At 32.8% G+C, this 17,045-nt stretch overlaps 1 protein-coding gene across 5 annotated transcripts in view; it reads right to left on the minus strand.

Annotated features, from left to right (window-relative positions):
* Positions 1 to 17,045, minus strand: part of LOC107508607 (activating transcription factor 7 interacting protein) — a 104,329-nt gene that overhangs the window by 45,919 nt on the left and 41,365 nt on the right. For all 5 annotated transcript variants that reach the window (XM_016140534.2, XM_016140537.2, XM_036237022.1 and 2 more), the window contains 4 exons: positions 14,604 to 16,258; positions 5,916 to 5,996; positions 4,460 to 4,605; positions 2,894 to 3,031 (listed from right to left, as the gene is read on the minus strand). In XM_016140534.2, the coding sequence (XP_015996020.2) occupies positions 2,894 to 3,031; positions 4,460 to 4,605; positions 5,916 to 5,996; positions 14,604 to 16,251 (2,013 nt within the window). In that variant the 5' untranslated portion in view covers positions 16,252 to 16,258. The remainder of the gene's footprint in view (positions 1 to 2,893; positions 3,032 to 4,459; positions 4,606 to 5,915; positions 5,997 to 14,603; positions 16,259 to 17,045) is intronic.

Consider the following 17,045-nt stretch of genomic DNA (forward strand, 5'->3'; position numbering starts at 1 on the left):
TATAACGAATATCACTTGATAATCCCACTTAAATATTATTTCAAAACAAAACAAAACAAAATGAAAATAACAAGAGTTGGCAAACATGTGAAGAAATGGAACCCTCATACTTGCCCATGTGAGTGTAAATGAGTTAGCTGCTCTGGAAAACAGCTGAGCAGTTCTTCAATAAGTTAAAGCCTGCCATATTACCAACAACTCAACCCATAAGTATATGCGCAAAAGATGTAAAAACATGTCTTTCAACAAATAGATGTAATGTATGAATGTTCACAACAGCACTAGTCACAATATCTAAAAGGGAAGAACAAACCAAATGCTCATCAATGGAGGAATTCATAAACAAAATAGTATGTGTATCTCCATCATATTATTTACTATATTACACATATCTATACAGTATGTATTTTAGTCTTCCTTAGTGATTACTTTAGGTATTACACTTAACATGTTTAATTAATACCTAACTTACTTTCGATAGTATCTGAATATCTTTAATAGTATACAAATATAAGTATTACTTAGCCATCTGATATATGCTACAATATATGTGAACCTCAAAAACATTAGGCTAAAAGAATGAGGCCAGACACAAAAGTTCACATATTGTATGATTCTGTTCATATAAAATATGCAGAATAGGTAAATTAAGAGAGACGAAAAGCAGATTAATATTTGCCAAGGGCTACGGGGAGGGGGAAATGGGGAATGACTATGCAATTAGCACAAGCTTTTTTGGGGGGTGGATGAATGTTTTGGAACTAGACAGAAATGATAGTCACAAGACAATGTGAATATACTAAATGACGCTGAATTCTATGGTTTAAAAAGTTATTTTGTTAACTAAATTTTACTTTCATAAAAATTAAGTATCTGAACACAGAAAGAGATGGGAACTAAATTGGGATTATTAGTAAAATTAAATAACTGCCACAGTAAGGGCAAATCATTATGAGAGAGTGAATAAGGAGAAACGACATAAAGTCAAAAGCCTGATATAGAAAGACACAAACACTGATACTTTGTAGGACAGTGAAGCAACCGGTAGGTATAAGGAAAGTGTATAAAAAACTAGGAAAGTCAGAAAATGAACACTGACTTAAACTGGTTCACAATTGAGGACCCTGGATTACACTAAGGAGATTGAAATAAGCAGTATTTAAAAAAAATGAGTACAATGGTTGGGAAGGACCAATAAGTACTTAAAAGTAGTACCAGAGTTGTCATGTAAAAGGCTACTACTATAAGGATTTGGGTAGTGATAGCTTTGTGAAAAGAGGAAGCAAAAGATAGACTTTTATAAGAAATAAAAAAGTTGTAATTTGGCAATTCATTGTATAGATGAAAGGACTGAGAGGAATCAGTTTCTAAGAACTCAAAAACTGTTAGTAAGAGGAACAATGGAATGACATTCCTGACGAATTTTCCAAGAATTGTAAGAAGAACATAGGGAAGGAGGGTTAATTTGTGGAAAAAAAGATTGGTTTGGTGTTAGAAAGATTCATATTCTAGGCAACAAAGAAACATACATGTGTTGAGGTTTATTACATGTTAAGGGATCTGGACTTGCATCTTAAGTGAAAAAACAGAAGCCAAAATTTCAGGTTTTAAACAAAATCATAATGGTAGTCATGGGACTAATGAGAAACAACGAATGAAATTAAATTACTTTTTAAAATTTTCAAACATTTTCAAGTTCTAACTCAAATTTCTAAACAGTAGTAGTAACTTAAGTTTAACAATTAGACAATACTATCGCTACAGAAAGACCTGCTAAAGGACAGAAACAGGACAAGTGTTGTTCTAAACAGTACATTACAGAATTACTATAAAATGCCTTATTATTAATAAAAAGGTTTCACTTCAAACAAAATTAACAATATGAAATCAAGAAAACTTTTAGGCTGAGAAATATAATCCACAAATTCTAGTCTCATTTGGTTGCAATCTGTTTTATAATTGGGAAACAGTGACTTTTACATATGATGAATGTACCGATAAAAAGTTTCAGCTTCTTAGTTTGGGGGTGAAATGGATCACTATAGCATGTTATCATGTGTTCTTTTCAGTTGATGAGAAGTTCTTGCACTATATAGTAATAAATAACTATTTAATAAAATACAAAAGGTAGTAATTATTAATATAGATTAATAAATTAATGTCTTTAAAACATGGCAGGAAGTGAATTAATGTAAAAAGAATAACTTACAATAAGTATTTAGTACTTATGACATGCTATATGATGCTAGCCTTTCTTCGATGACTGAAAAAATATTCCAGAAGCACTAAGTTAGGTGATTTCTAAGGCTCTTTAATGGGTTGAACTGTGTATCTCAAAAGCTCATATACTGATGTCTGAACCCTGAGTATCTCAGAACGTGACCTTATTTAGAAACAGACTCATTGCAGAAGTAATTCTTTAAGATGAGTTCATACTAGAAAAAGGGTGGGCTCCAATCCAAACTGGTTAACTTTTTTAAAAAGGGGATATTTGGGGAAAGACACACACAAAGATATGGCACCATGTAAAAAAGAAGCCAGAGATCCGGGTAATGCTTTCATAAGGCAAGTAACACCAATGACTGTCAATAAACCTACCACCAGAAACTAGAGCACACACATCAAACAGATTCTTCCTCATAGTCCTCAAAAAGAACCAATGCTGCAACATCTTGTTCTAGGACTTTTAGTCTCCAGAACTGTAAGATAATACATTTCCGCTGTTTAAGCCATCCAGTTTACAGTACCTCTTTTAGAGCAAACCAAGAGAGGCTCCTCTTACTTCTAAAATGTTGAAGTTAAATATACTTTGTTGTCAGCTTCAAAAATGTATTACAAAAAATAAGTTATAAAAATGATAACACAGGTATGCAATTCAAGTCAGTGTACAAACCTGTAGTTCAGTAAGAACTGTTTTGTGTCTCTTGTTACATTCAATCTTTTCCACTCGTGTTTTCAGTTCTGCCAAAGTCTTGTCAAATACAGCACACTGTAGTGCACATAATTTTTCTTCCAGCAACCACTGTACAACCTAAAGAAATATATATTTTTTGTTATAGCAAAGAAGGCATTTCAGCAAGCGGCAAACAGTACGTACTCTTAAAAACTACTAAGATAGTACTAATGTATTAACTAGTTTAAATAAAAAAACATGCTGGCATCAATAAAACAATGTTATCTACTGAAGCTTCCACTTCTAGATATATATCTACCTCAAAAGAATAACAAACACAAAAAGGAGAAAATTTCCAGAGGGCGAAATTTAAAAATAATTTGAAACTAAAGTTTTAATATTTTCTTCCCACACCTTCTATCATGATTTAAAGGAAACCAGTTAAAGGAAAAGACCAGTTTTTAAAATTTTTAATCTGTTGCAAATGATATTTTTGTGAGACACTAAGAAGTCACTGTACTATAAAATTTCTATAAAACATTTCTCAATGTCTACTCACAATTTCCATATTTTTTTCATTATGGACCCCTAACAAAAGAACACAGAAAGCCTATCCACAGACCATATATGAATAACACTGTTCTAGAGGAGCAAACTCTTGGTACACACAAAAGTTTTCAAAATTCTTTTGCAAAGTTTTTTATATTTCTAACAGCTTTATAAATTAAATAAATATTACCTACCACCATAATCAATTAAAAGAGACGGGGGGGGGGGGGGGGAAGCCACTTTTTTCATTGCCTCACTTTTCATTTTTCTAGTATGGATATTTATACTGTATCTTAGTAGAAGAATATTGGTCTACAACCTAGATTATTTATAACTTCATCATTAAATCTACGAGACCTTGAAAAATTAATTTCACCTGAGTTTCATATTCTTCTCTTTAAAAGGTATTTGCCATTAACTTTTGTGAAAACATTTTGAAAAATATATTAAATACTGCATATTTTCAGTTCTACCCTCTAGTTTAGCAGATAAGAGGGAGACGAGGGGGAAAAAAGGGGAGAAGAGTCCCAAAGTCCATACTCTAAATACTCTCTTCCCCTAGCCCTTCTATAGCCTTGTCCCAACCATCTTTAATACTAAGCCTAAAGTACTTAACAAAGATTTTAGATTTTAGAATATAAGGACTTACAACTATGAAACCAACTTATTATAATGATTAAAATGTTAACATATAAGACTAATGTTTCCACTAAAGTTCAATATAAAAAATTGTGAAAAATAATATTTGGTTTTGTTACTAAAGCAAATAAAAAGAAATCATCATCTCTCTCTTCCATTTTGATAATTACTACTGGACCCTAAAAAAAATGTGGCTTTTAAAAAGGGTCAGAAGGAATTTTAAAATTAAATTATTAAGGATAATTAACTCAACCACTTCTTCAAATTTTTTCTGTGAAAAACCTGAATATGTCAGTAACATATAGAATAATTTCAAGACCTAAAAGAAAAAAATGGCGCTATTTACTTAATATGACTTTTTAACTTATACTATAGCACCTTTTGTAGCTTCTGGTTAATATCTCCTTTGGCTGTAATCTTTACTTGAAATTCTGCCTCATATTCTTCTTCCATATATCGACGGCGTTTGGACTGTATATTGTCCATGTCCTCTGATTTAGAACGTTTTCTTCTAGAAAATTCAACTGAGAACAACAAGTATAATGATCAGTCTAGTGTTTTTATTATAAACCTTAATGTCTATTCTCCATCTTCAGCCAAATATTATTTGTAGCTATCACAACAGCATTTTCAATCGATTATTTTATATGTTTTGAGATCAGAAAAGGAGACAGGTAGCTTTCGGCTTTAAACTTGAAACAATTTTCAATATGATATAAATAAGAACTTCCTAACGGTTAAGCAATGTACAATGAAAACTTAAAACATTCTACCCCTGAAATCATATTAAGATGGAGAATCAACAAAAATATGATCATGAGAAATCATCTCATATTCATTCCCTTTGCTGAATTTTATATTACACATTAATCCTGATAAAATACAGTATTCGCTCTCATGTCACAGATTTATAACAACTGTGTATAGTTTTATTTAATCCCTTCTCCTGAGTAAATTTAGAAAAAATTCTTAATCGTTAGCCTTAGGAAAATAACAATAATAATTATTCTTAACATATTCTAATGAATTTCAAATATATAAAAATAATAAAATTAATGTCATTATAAAAGTAAATTTAGTAAAGAACAGCTATTCAAAGATCTTCACTTACTGGTAACATTCATGAGATCATAAACACAAATTTATCTGGTTTCTTTTTCAACATATAAAAAGTGAAAATACTAAAATATCCACACTTACTAAAGGCAAATGACCTTATTATGTGACCATATCTATCCCGTTCCACTTTACTCTATATCCATATCTATATGCCTATTTTTTAAATCTAATTCTACTCCATGATTACTCTTGTAATCACAACATACATACTCATCCATGGAGAGCAGTATGACAGGGAGAGTTACAGAACCCAGGTTTTCTAATTTCAAATCCAATCATCTTCCTATAAACCTAATGAATCCCAATCTCTCATTTCCCTTTCCATGAAGCTTAAGAACCTTAAGCAGACTGAGACATATACTTCCATTCACTTATATCACCCCAGACAAAATTCTTACAGTCCCATGTTCTAAACATAAATCTAAAATAATTTCTCTCAAGATGGTCAAATTAGTACCTTACTAAATGTTAAGCTTAAATCGTTCTTATGAAACAATGAAAAGTATAAATATAATTAAACAAAATAAGCACTGAAGTTTATCAAATAATACTTTCAAAGTCCTTGGGTTAGCCATCAACCAAATGATTTTACAGTGGCTTAAATTGCAAAGTTTTACAATCATCTTGTGGACAGCAAAGTATATTGCACAGCCTTAAAAACAGAAACAGTGAATTATTATTTTTTAAGCTAGTATAATTTTTTGTACATAATTACTTTTCTCAGAAGGTTTTTCATCTTCATGTATCACTTGCTCTTCTTCCTCAGGTTTGCAGTCCTTTTCATTACTTTCTACTTCTGTAACAAAAAAAGAAAAGGAAATCTTACTTCCATTAGAATTCATAACAGCTCATTATAGTTTAAACTTTTGGTGGAACTATCCAGTTAATAATCTTTATGAAATCAGAATCTCAAAATGTGAAATTTTACGACAAAAAAAAAAAAAAAAAAAGTGGAGTATGAACTAGTGTAATTAAATGACCAGGTCCATTTTCAAATGTTCCTACAAATTCATAATAAACTAACATGGAAAGAAATTAATAGTACAGATTTTTAAAACAAAGAATCTTACTTAGCACTTTACTGTCACCAATCAATAAAATGTGAAAACAACGGTAAAGCATTTAAACTCCTTATATTCAATTACTAATACTAAAAAAGTGGTTGTGTCAATTATAAAAAATTACATACTGGCAAACCACTGTCAAAACACCAATATTTGACCGGACATCATTATGTTACTTCAATGGTTTTCAGACAGTTCATAACAGAGAATATACAAGATATCCTAAAGATAATGAAGAATTTACTTAGAAGTAATAGCAACTTTGATACCAGTGCCAACAACTGAGCTAGGCACTTGACATATATTACTTCATATTCTTAATATAATTCTACACTGCACACAGCATTTTTGCCATCATACAGATGAAGAAAATGTTCAGAAAGGTTATTTTCACAAGATGCATACAAAAAATAACAAAAAGTGCTACCAAAAAATATTGCTAAAAATGTCTACATAGTTGCATTGCTACAACAGATAAAATCCCCAAGGTATCAAGAAATAGCCTTTGATGAATCAATCTGTATCTCTTCAACTAACTAAGTCATTACATGGGAAAGAACAAATCTTTAATATGTTTGGGTTTCTACTTTATCCCTTTGCACACTGATTCTGGCTCCCAGTGGCTTCAAAAAAGCATGCTATTATTTTATCATATTCTACACCAAAATTTTAAAAACCACAAAGTATATAGCACTGTATAAAGATTCTGATATGGCGTTTCTACTCCAAACACCAAGGTTTTAATCCCAACAGCCCTGATGGTAGAAAGTCAAGATTAACAAACTTAAAAGACCTTGTACGTGAAAACAGGCAGAGGCCAGGATCATTAGGCTTTTACAAATGTCATGTTTGCATTAAAACAATAAAAATTGAAAAAGTGACTATAGTAAAATAAAACAAAAAAGCTAACAGGATATAAAAGATTACTAAAACTTTTTAAACTTTAAAATAAATTAATACTAGAAAATTAAACTTCATTTATGACCCTATGATTATTAGAAATGTTTTAAGATCTTATTTGAACTCAGGGGAAGAGTAGATGAACTCAGTGAGAACTTTAAAAAGAGACAGGAAACATAAAAATGGAGATAGAAAACATAAAAAGGAACCAGTCAGAAACGAAGAATGCATTAGAGGAAATGAACAGTAGATTAGATAAAGTACAGGATCAAATCAATGATTTAGAAGGTAAGGTATCAGAAAACACCTAATCAGAACGGAACAAGAAAAAAAAATTACAAAAAAATAAGGATAGTTTAGGGGGCCAAGTGCAGCACCAACATTCACATGAAGGAGAAGAGAGCGAGCAAGGGGTTGAAAACCTCTATGAAAAAATAATGACGAAAATTTCCCTATCCTGGCATAAAGAATACACATATAAGCCCAGGAAGCGCAGAGTTCCAAACAAGATGAACCCAAACAGGCCCACACCAAGATATATCACAATTAAAGTGCCAAAGATTAAAGACAAGGAGAGAATCTTAAATGCAGCAAGAGAAAAGCAATTAATTACCTACAAGGAAGCTCCCATAAGACTGTCAACTGATTTTTCAACAAAAATTATGCAGGCCAGAAGGGACTGGCATGAAAGACTCAATATGATGAAAAGCAAGGACCTACAACCAAGATTACTTTACCTAGCAAGGCTATCCTTTAGAATCCAAGGAGAGATAATAGGCTTCCCAGACAAGAAAAAGCTTAAAGGAGTTCATCGATGCCAAACCAATATTACAAGAAATGTTAGAAAGATTACTTTAATAAAAAAAAAAACCAAAATTATGAATAATAATAAAATGGCAATAACTACATATTTATCAACAATTACTTCAAACATAAATGGATTAAGTGCTCCAACCAAAAGATGAAGTGGCTGAATGGATAAGAAAACAAGACACTCCTTACATACACTGCCTACAAGAGACTCACTTCAAACTGAAAGACACACACAGACTGAAAGTAAAAGGATGAAAAAAGATGGTTCATGAAAATGGAAACAAATAAAAAATCTAGGGTAGCAGTAATTATAACAGACAATATGGACTTTAAAACAAAGGCTATAACAAGAAACAAAGAAGGACCCAGTAATCTTACTTCTTGGTATTTACCCAGAGAAACCCAAAATACTACTTCAAAGGGACATGTGAATATATACATTGATTGCAGTATTATTTATAACAAGATATGGAGGCAACCTAGGTGGTCATCAATGGATGGATGAAGAAGTTGTACGAACATATAATGGAATACTACTCAGCCATAGAAAAGAATGAAATCTTACCAACCACAACATGGATAGAGTATTGTGCTGAGTGGGTTAAATCAGATAAAGACAAATGTTACATAATTTCACTTACATGTGGAATCTAAAGAACAAAAATAAAATAAAATAAAAAAAATGTAAAAAACGAACTCAGGTACAGAGAACAACTTGATGACAGCCATATGAAAGGGGGTTTGGGGGAATGGTGATAAAGAAAACGGGATTAAGACGTACAAATTGGTAGCTACAAAATGGGAATGTATAGTATAAGGAATACAGTCAATAATACTGTAATAACTATATACGGTGTCAGATATGTTCTGGATTTATCGGGATGATTACTTGATAAATTATATAAATGTCTAATCACTATGTTGTACACCTGAAACTAGTATAATATTGTATACCAGCTGTAATAGAAAAAAATTTTAATTAAAAAAATATGTCAGGGCATAAAAAAAATTCTTTTCTAGCAGTTCATGTTTTTTAAGAGGTCCTACTATTCCTCAAAGTATCCTACCACACTTGATCTTTTAAAAAAACACACTTTTAAAAAATTTCTGATAAAACTTATGGTTTGTCTTGTTTCTAATCTCCTATCCATACAAAAAATAATAAATTTAACTGGGAAAAAGAAAATCTCATCTTTCAACCCCAGTTTCAATCAAATGAAAATTTGTTTTGTTCTCTTGTAGAATGCAGATTCATTACAACACATTTTTCTCTATACAGTAAGTATATAGTTTTTCAAATCTTCCTGATTTTAATACTGAAAATGAATTCTGAGTTTCCCAGTCTCCAGTTTCTAGACACACAGAGATATTGGGCTGCTAGAAATGAAGGTTTTACATAGTCTTTATATAGCAAATCATCATACCATCTGAGAACAAAATTAGTCATGGTTCCCAACAGGGTTAAGTGCAAGTCAGATCATTCAAAACACAGCAGAGCCAACTAGCCTGGTTTTAGTCTGCCTCTTTTATGCATGTTAACTCTCTCTTGTCTTATAGATGTCATATCAGATTTAACTTGAGATTCCTTCATTTCAAAACCCCTTCCTATCACCTAATTTCCATTTCCCAGATAGGCTTAGAGGATGACTGGATTCTCAACTCAAATCGAAACACTCATTGGGATTTCAGAATAGACACAGAGAATTAAAACTTATGCTTGAGTTTTATTTAATGGAAAGAACCTGAGTTTCTATTAAAAGGGATAAGACCCTACACTTTAATTTTTTTGTTCTTAAAGTCTCTAGAGAATCTGAGTGGACCTCCTTCAACCAAGAATAATAATCAAAGGCCCTTATATGAGACTTCTGAAACTCATCCAAATGATTAGATTCAGACTGACTTTATAAGAATCTGTCTTCGTTCAAAGATAATTTCTGCTATAATTCCTCTGGTTTTGAGTATAGCCTCATTACAAGTTGATATGTTTTAATACACAGTTCTATGTGTGGTATTTTTTCAATAGGATTAGACAGTAAGCTCAGAAGAGTAGGTGCCACATCTTATTGTTTTGGTAACTCTAAAAAATTTGGTAAAGACCTGAGACAAAATAGATGTTTAATATCTATCTGATGACCATATTGAAATAAGCATCCATTAAATAAAGATAGAAAAAGTGTGTTGTAGAGGATTAGAGGACACAATTTACATTAGGGAGTTAATTTCTCATTTTCAAAATTATACTTTATAAAACTTTATTCCAAGGAAATATGGACAAAACTGTTGCTCTGGATCAAGGGTTGGCGAATATTTTTTTATTTAATCAATGATAATTAATTTATAATGTGTGAACAAGTGGGTCTGCTTTGTTTCAATAAAACATTATTAACAAAAACAGCCAGGGCTGATAGGCCATAGTTTGCCAAATCCCTGCCTTAGATTATTGGCTCTATGAGAACATTTTTTAAAAAATTCTATAGATTAAAAACGATATATTCATTAGAAAAATGGGCAAAGGAGATGAACAGACATTTATAGATAAGAAAATATAAATGTCCTGTAAACGTGTAAAGAGTCTCAAACACACAAGACATAGCAGAAAAATGTGGCACTACTGGTAATGCAATTTTTCCAGAAATTTTTTGAAGTTACACTTAACTAAGACAAAATTCCAAATAACATCTTGTACAGTGAATTTCTGTGCTCCTTTTAAAGCAAAACTCTGGAGCAAGGGGGAGGGGGTTATATTTTACTGTGTCTAATTCTTTTCCCATTCTCTCTGAAATCCAATCTAAATTAGGCTTTCAATTCCACTGCCCCTTTTAAAGGTCACAAATGATACCCAGGTCATTAAATATTTTTCTTTCATCTTACTTGAACAAGTAGCAGCTTTTGATATATAAAGAGTTAACTACTATATCTTTCTCCTTTGAGCATTCTCTTTCCTAGACTTCTAAGACAACAAAATCTGTTTTCCTTTCTACCTAAAAAGCTGATCTTGATTGGTCTCCTTTGCTGGTTATTTCTCATGTCCCCAACCTTCAAACCCTAGAATGCCAAGAACTTAGTTTTTAGATCTCCTCTCATCAACATTTATACTCAACTCTGAGATAACTCATCTTGTTACTCAACTTCAACTAATGTCTATATGCTATCTAGACATCTACTCCCACACTCTTAGACAGTCCATGCCTCTGCCTTGAAATTCAGACATATATCTACCTTGGACAACAAGTCATTTGAAACTGATCTTCCTCCTATATGCCCTTTCCAAAACCTGCTTCATTTTTCATCTTCCTAAACTGTGAAAAGAAAAATCTGCAACTTCCACACCAATGTAAGTAATAAGAGGTTTCACAAAGAAAATTCAAATACATAAGTAATGGTTGAATATAAATGGGTGGAAAAAATCATTTCGCTGAAAATTTAACAGTGACAACAAATTATTAAATTTTAATTGACTAACCCATGACAATTCTGTCACTACTGACCTAGAGCAAAAATACAAAAAAATCTGGATTCTATTCCTATGCAATTACCTCATTAGTATTTATGCTCATTTTATTTTTCTTAAAGATCCAATGAACAGGGAAAAATAAAACAACCACAGCTTTTTTAATCCAAAATTAAATCTGTAAGGAAACTATGTCAGAATTTAATATAAAATCTGTTTTATTCTGAAACAGATTTTTCTCAACAATATTAATAGCAATGTTTAAAAAAGAAAAGAGCAAATGAAGGAGAGCCTTCTCTCCTATTTCTCCGTAAGAAATATGAGTAGGATGAAAAAGGAGAAAAAAATGGATAAAGTAGTAGCTCAAAAGCTAGGGAGAGTCTCAAGAGGAAGGGATTGTTTAAGGGGTCATCCAAGTATGAGAGAATAAAGACCAAAAAAAGGTGCACTTGGATCTAACAACAAGAACACCAATGTCACTTCACTGGGAACAACTAGGTGGGGGCTGGTAAAGTGGAAATCGAAGTTCGATAAAGTTAAAGAGTAAATAGGAGGAGAAGGAATGATGCTAGTTTTGTTAACATAATTTGAAAAATGGCTCCACAAGAAGAGGAAAGAAACGGTACCTAGAGGAGAGTACATGGTATGAAGGGGACATGGAAAGTACAACTAATGTGTGTACCTCCTCTCCTATTGTTTGAACTTTCCCAGAGAGAAATCTTTAGACTGTGATTTTAATCATTTAGTAAGTATCAGTTATTATATACCATTATGTAACAATAGTATAGTGTCTTCAGGCCTGTAAGGTCTATCTGCAATACTTTCTTAGGTCTTTCTTCTACCTTTGTAAAATTAAAATTGCTTTTTCTATTTGTTTTCTCTTGCTGCTCATACTCATCATAACTACTATATTTAAAACAATTTTGCTAAAGAAGTGCCTAAAATAATAGAGATTTCCTATTAGTACTGCACATAAACATTAACAGAGAAAGAGCTAGACCTCAGTACTTCAATTTATAATTTTGTGTTTTGAAAACATTAAAAGTTAGTCAAGAACGAAGAATCTGATGAAGGTAATACCTGAGCAGGTACAAAGTAACAAATATGACATGTAACAAATTAGGCTACCATATTAAAAAAACAAGATATAGCTTAAGAACCGATGAAGAAATTATACTTCAACCCACTATACACAAAATTTCCTTGGGGGAAAAACAAAAAAATAAAAGTTTAGTTACTGGCTAAAAAATTAAATCTATCACTGACCTTACTCTACCAATAGCATACAATCAGATAAGAGTCTAAAAGTAACCAAAAATAAACCCAATTTTGAATTTTTGAAGTATGTAACATGGATGGCTTAATATTAATCTCTGCATTTTATAGCACAGTGTGAGAGGGATGGTCTCCGATATCAAGATTCTGACATAAAAGTAAAATGTATAAACTCATCAAATAAGCTACAATTTACTATGTCTTTCTTATACAGACTACTAAAAGGTTTAAGGATTTGCCCCAGTGTCACTTTCTAAATACTTTTTGAATGAATGAAGTTCACTCTAAATATTAACTATTATCTTTCCAAAATGTGAATTTCATGTCATTCTCCTCTGCTTGAAATCATTCAGTGGCTCCCTTGTGCTATCAGAATGCTTTAAACACTGTAACAAAGGTCCTCTATAATATACTTCTCTTACATTACCAATTATTCATCTACTCCACAAATATTTACTGAGCACTTATTAACTATAACCCAGGTATGAGTTTGGTCTGATGGTGGTGGCTCTGTACAAGAGTGATAGCAATGAAGACAAGAAGAGACTGGATTCTAGAGCTATTCTGGAAGGTAAAGCCAACAGGATTTCCTGAGGGGTTTGATATAGGATATTAGGGGAAAAGTAATGGCTCCAAGGTTTTTGGCCTAAGCAAGTAGGATAAAGCTACCATAAGAGGGATTATCTTCATTAAAACTCTATGTTATACAGCCAGTAAAAGGCAAGTGCTTTCAGGAATATATCTTATAGTCTCATAAAGTCACTCTCCTCTAACTTCCATAAGACCAATTTAACATTATTACTGTATTTACAGCTTTGTATTTAATGGCCTAGGTTTTAATTCCTGTCTGCATCCTGAGGGCAAGTACTAAATTTTATCTTTAAACCCCCAGAACCAAAGCAAGTCTGGCCTGTTTCACCAGAGATGTTTACTGAATGAATAAATGCTCTTTGAAAATGGAAGTCATCTTTTAATAATAAAAAATGACCACCTCCAAAAGCTGGCATGATATGTTGGGGGGAGAAAGGGGGAGGGGGGAATCCTGTGTCTCCTAGGCTTGCCTCATTTTTTTTTCTTTGAACAAACTAGAAACCAGATGGTGTGTTTCATGCTATAAGGTCACTCCTCTCAGAGTTGTAAGAGAACATGCTACAATGAGAACATAAAGGTACTTACTCATGCCTGTCTGAAAGAAGCTGAGAAAGTTTCATATAGGAATCTTTGCATTTGACCATGAAAGTAAAGTAGGATTTCTCTCATTCTCTCCTTTTCTCTAGAGATTTAGGTTACAGAGAGATCATTCAGAAAATGAGAGGGAAGAGAGTAGGTTGGGCAAAATCAAGATGGCTGAGGAAGCAAATGGATGATGTCTTCGTCAAATAGATAATCAGGCGTCAAGGTTTCTTGGCTTCCAGTAATGGTGGAGTCATTCCCCAAACAAAGAATATTAAAAGAATCAGATGTCAATGGAAAAATTAATTATCAAATGTGATTTCTAACACTTGAAGCAAGTAAGTAGTAGGCTTTTATATTCTACACTTTGGTTGCTAAGTGATAGCAAGAACAATTGCTAGAATTTTGATCAATTATGCACTGACTTGAAATTGTTCTCTCATAGTGATATGTTGGTCTATCTTATCTCTTTTCCTAGACTTTAAGCCCCTTAAAGGCAAGGGACATATATTCTTACTTTATCTTTCTTTTTAGCACTTCACACAATGCTGCTCACAGAATTGCATACTTTGTAATGAATTCTGTGAAGAGAATCTATGAAGTTAAAAGAATATTATAGTCGCCATCATTCTCAACTTTCTCTGCAACTAAAATTTAAAATTTTGAGTGTTTTGTTAAAGTTTATTAAATCTAGTAAAAAATTTTAAAATTTAAATGATATTCTAACCTGGAGAGCATGTCTCATTTTGTGATATAACTTCAGGCTCATCTTTTTCACCTGAAAAATCCTCTTCATCAGAGAGAACCAAAAAGGCTTCCTTTGGCAAACTCTCACTACTTTCTTGTTTAGATGGTGAACCAAAAGAACCTTCCATCTTCTCTTCCATATCTGGATTTGTTTCGTCAATTGGAAGGAGACAAGTTTTAGAGAAGCAAGTAAGTTCATCTTCAGCAGGTGCAAGCTTTTCCAAAATAGGAATAATTTCATCTGTCTCCATAGAATCTGTATTTTCTAAGATATTTTCATTTTTGTCATCTTTTAAAACATTTTCACTAATGGTTTCTGCAAAGTCTGTAGAATTTTCATCTTCATTCTTTTTACTTTGGTCAATTTCCATACTGCTAGATATAGCCTCCTCTCCAAGAGCAGGTTCTGTGATAGCATCTTCTTCTACCTTCTTTTCATTCTTGGGAGGTAGATCTGAACAAATAATTGTATCATCTGTTTCTAGAGTTTCTTTATCAGCATCGATATTACTATCAGCTTTATTCTGCTCATCAAATGAGAAAATGTGGTCTAACTTTTTATCATCTCCATTTTTCTCAAGAAAATCACCACATTTACGGCTGGTAGGTTCTGAATTTTCAGTTTCAGGAACTGGTTCACAAAGTAGTAGAGAATTTGGTTCAAACACAGGATCAAAGGCTGATTCAGAAGTTGGTTTATCAGAAGTTGGTTTATCAGAAGTTGTTTCATCAGCAACTGGATCACCAGAGGCCAAATCACCAGAGGCCAGCTCACCAGAAGCCAGCTCATCAGAGACTGGATCATCAGAGGCCACTATTCCAGAGGCTAAGTCGTCAGAGGCCAGATCACTGGAGATTGTTTCACTGGAGACTGGTTCACCATCAACTGGTTCACTAGAGAATAATTCATCAGAGATCAGTTCACCAGACATCGGTTCACTGGAGACTGGATCACCAGAGGCTGGATCACCAGAGACTGACTCACCAGGGACTGGTTCACCAGAGACTGACTCACCAGAGACAAGATCACCAGAGACTGGATTACCAGAGGTGGGATCATCAAAGGTGGAATCACAAGAGGTGGGATCACTAGAGGCAGGCTCAGGAGAGGCAGGATCACCAGAGGTGGGATCACAAGAGGTGGAATCACTAGAGGTTAATACTTCAGAAGCCAGATTTTCAGAGGTCAAATCTCCAGAGGCTGTATCTCCAGTAGCCAGATCACCAGAGGCTGGATCACCAGAAGCTGGTTCAGCAGTCAGTTTAGAGACTAGTTCAGAAGTGATATTATTAGGAGACAAAGGTTCACATGTTAAATCATCATCTGGTTTGTTGTTTACATTAACATTTAAGGTACAAGGTGTTTCCTTCCACTCTGACTTTTTTTCAGGATCAAAACAAAGTTCTTCAATGCCATTCACCTCGTCCTTGTCAATATAATCCATATTTTCCAAAGGTGAGGTTGGGTCCAAATCCCCATTTTCATGGTTGCCATTTAACAACTTGACATCAGTTTTCAACAGTTCTTCTTTGACCTTGTACACTGCTTCAAGTTGTTGACGATCGCTGACCCTCATTGTTTTTCGAGCCTTAAAGACTTTTTTCTGAGGTTCTTCTATACTATCCATTTTGAATCTTTAAAGAGAGAGAGAAAAAGAGAATTTAATCACTAAAACAGAAGTCATCTAATTACAGCCTTACTGTAAATTGATCTCATAAGCTAGCAGCACTTCAAGTAATTTTGAAACAATGACATATGGAAAGCATAATAATCCTTCCTATATGTTAATTTTCCTATTTATTGGATTTATGTAATATAAAACTGATAACAGGTACAGTCCATAGAAGATCAATTACTGGAAGTATTAGAAAAAAGTTTGTAATTTTCATTCTCAGTAAGCTACCAGATTCAAAGTCTGATGATGGTGATATATATAGGCATAAGTAAGTAGGTGAAGTAAAAAAGTAGATGGAGAAAGAAAAATAATAGTATACGAATAAAAACAGTAGGGGAATGGGGAAGAGGCATAGAGATAAGGAAAGAAGGAGGGAAAATTAAGGAACACATATGAAAGATAGTTATAATAAGGCGCATCTAGATTAACAGAACTGTAAATATATTAATAAGAGATTGCCATCAAGAAAGTGAAAAGGCAAACTCACATGAAAGAGGGAAATATCTGCAAATCATATATTTGCAAATAACATGTATGATGAGATAACTTGTATCTAAAAAATACAAAATACCGCTAAAACCGAATAACAAAAACAAAAGTTTTATATGGGCAAAGAACCTGAATGGACATTTTTCTAAAAGATATACAAATAGTCAATAAGCCAATAGTCAATAAGCAATAAACGTGAAAAGATGCTCAACATCATTAGTTATCAGAGAAATGCAATGAAAACCACAATGATATAA

This window comes from Rousettus aegyptiacus, unplaced genomic scaffold, assembly GCF_014176215.1.
Source record: "Rousettus aegyptiacus isolate mRouAeg1 unplaced genomic scaffold, mRouAeg1.p scaffold_m13_p_2, whole genome shotgun sequence".
In the NCBI taxonomy this organism is placed as follows: Eukaryota; Metazoa; Chordata; class Mammalia; order Chiroptera; family Pteropodidae; genus Rousettus; species Rousettus aegyptiacus.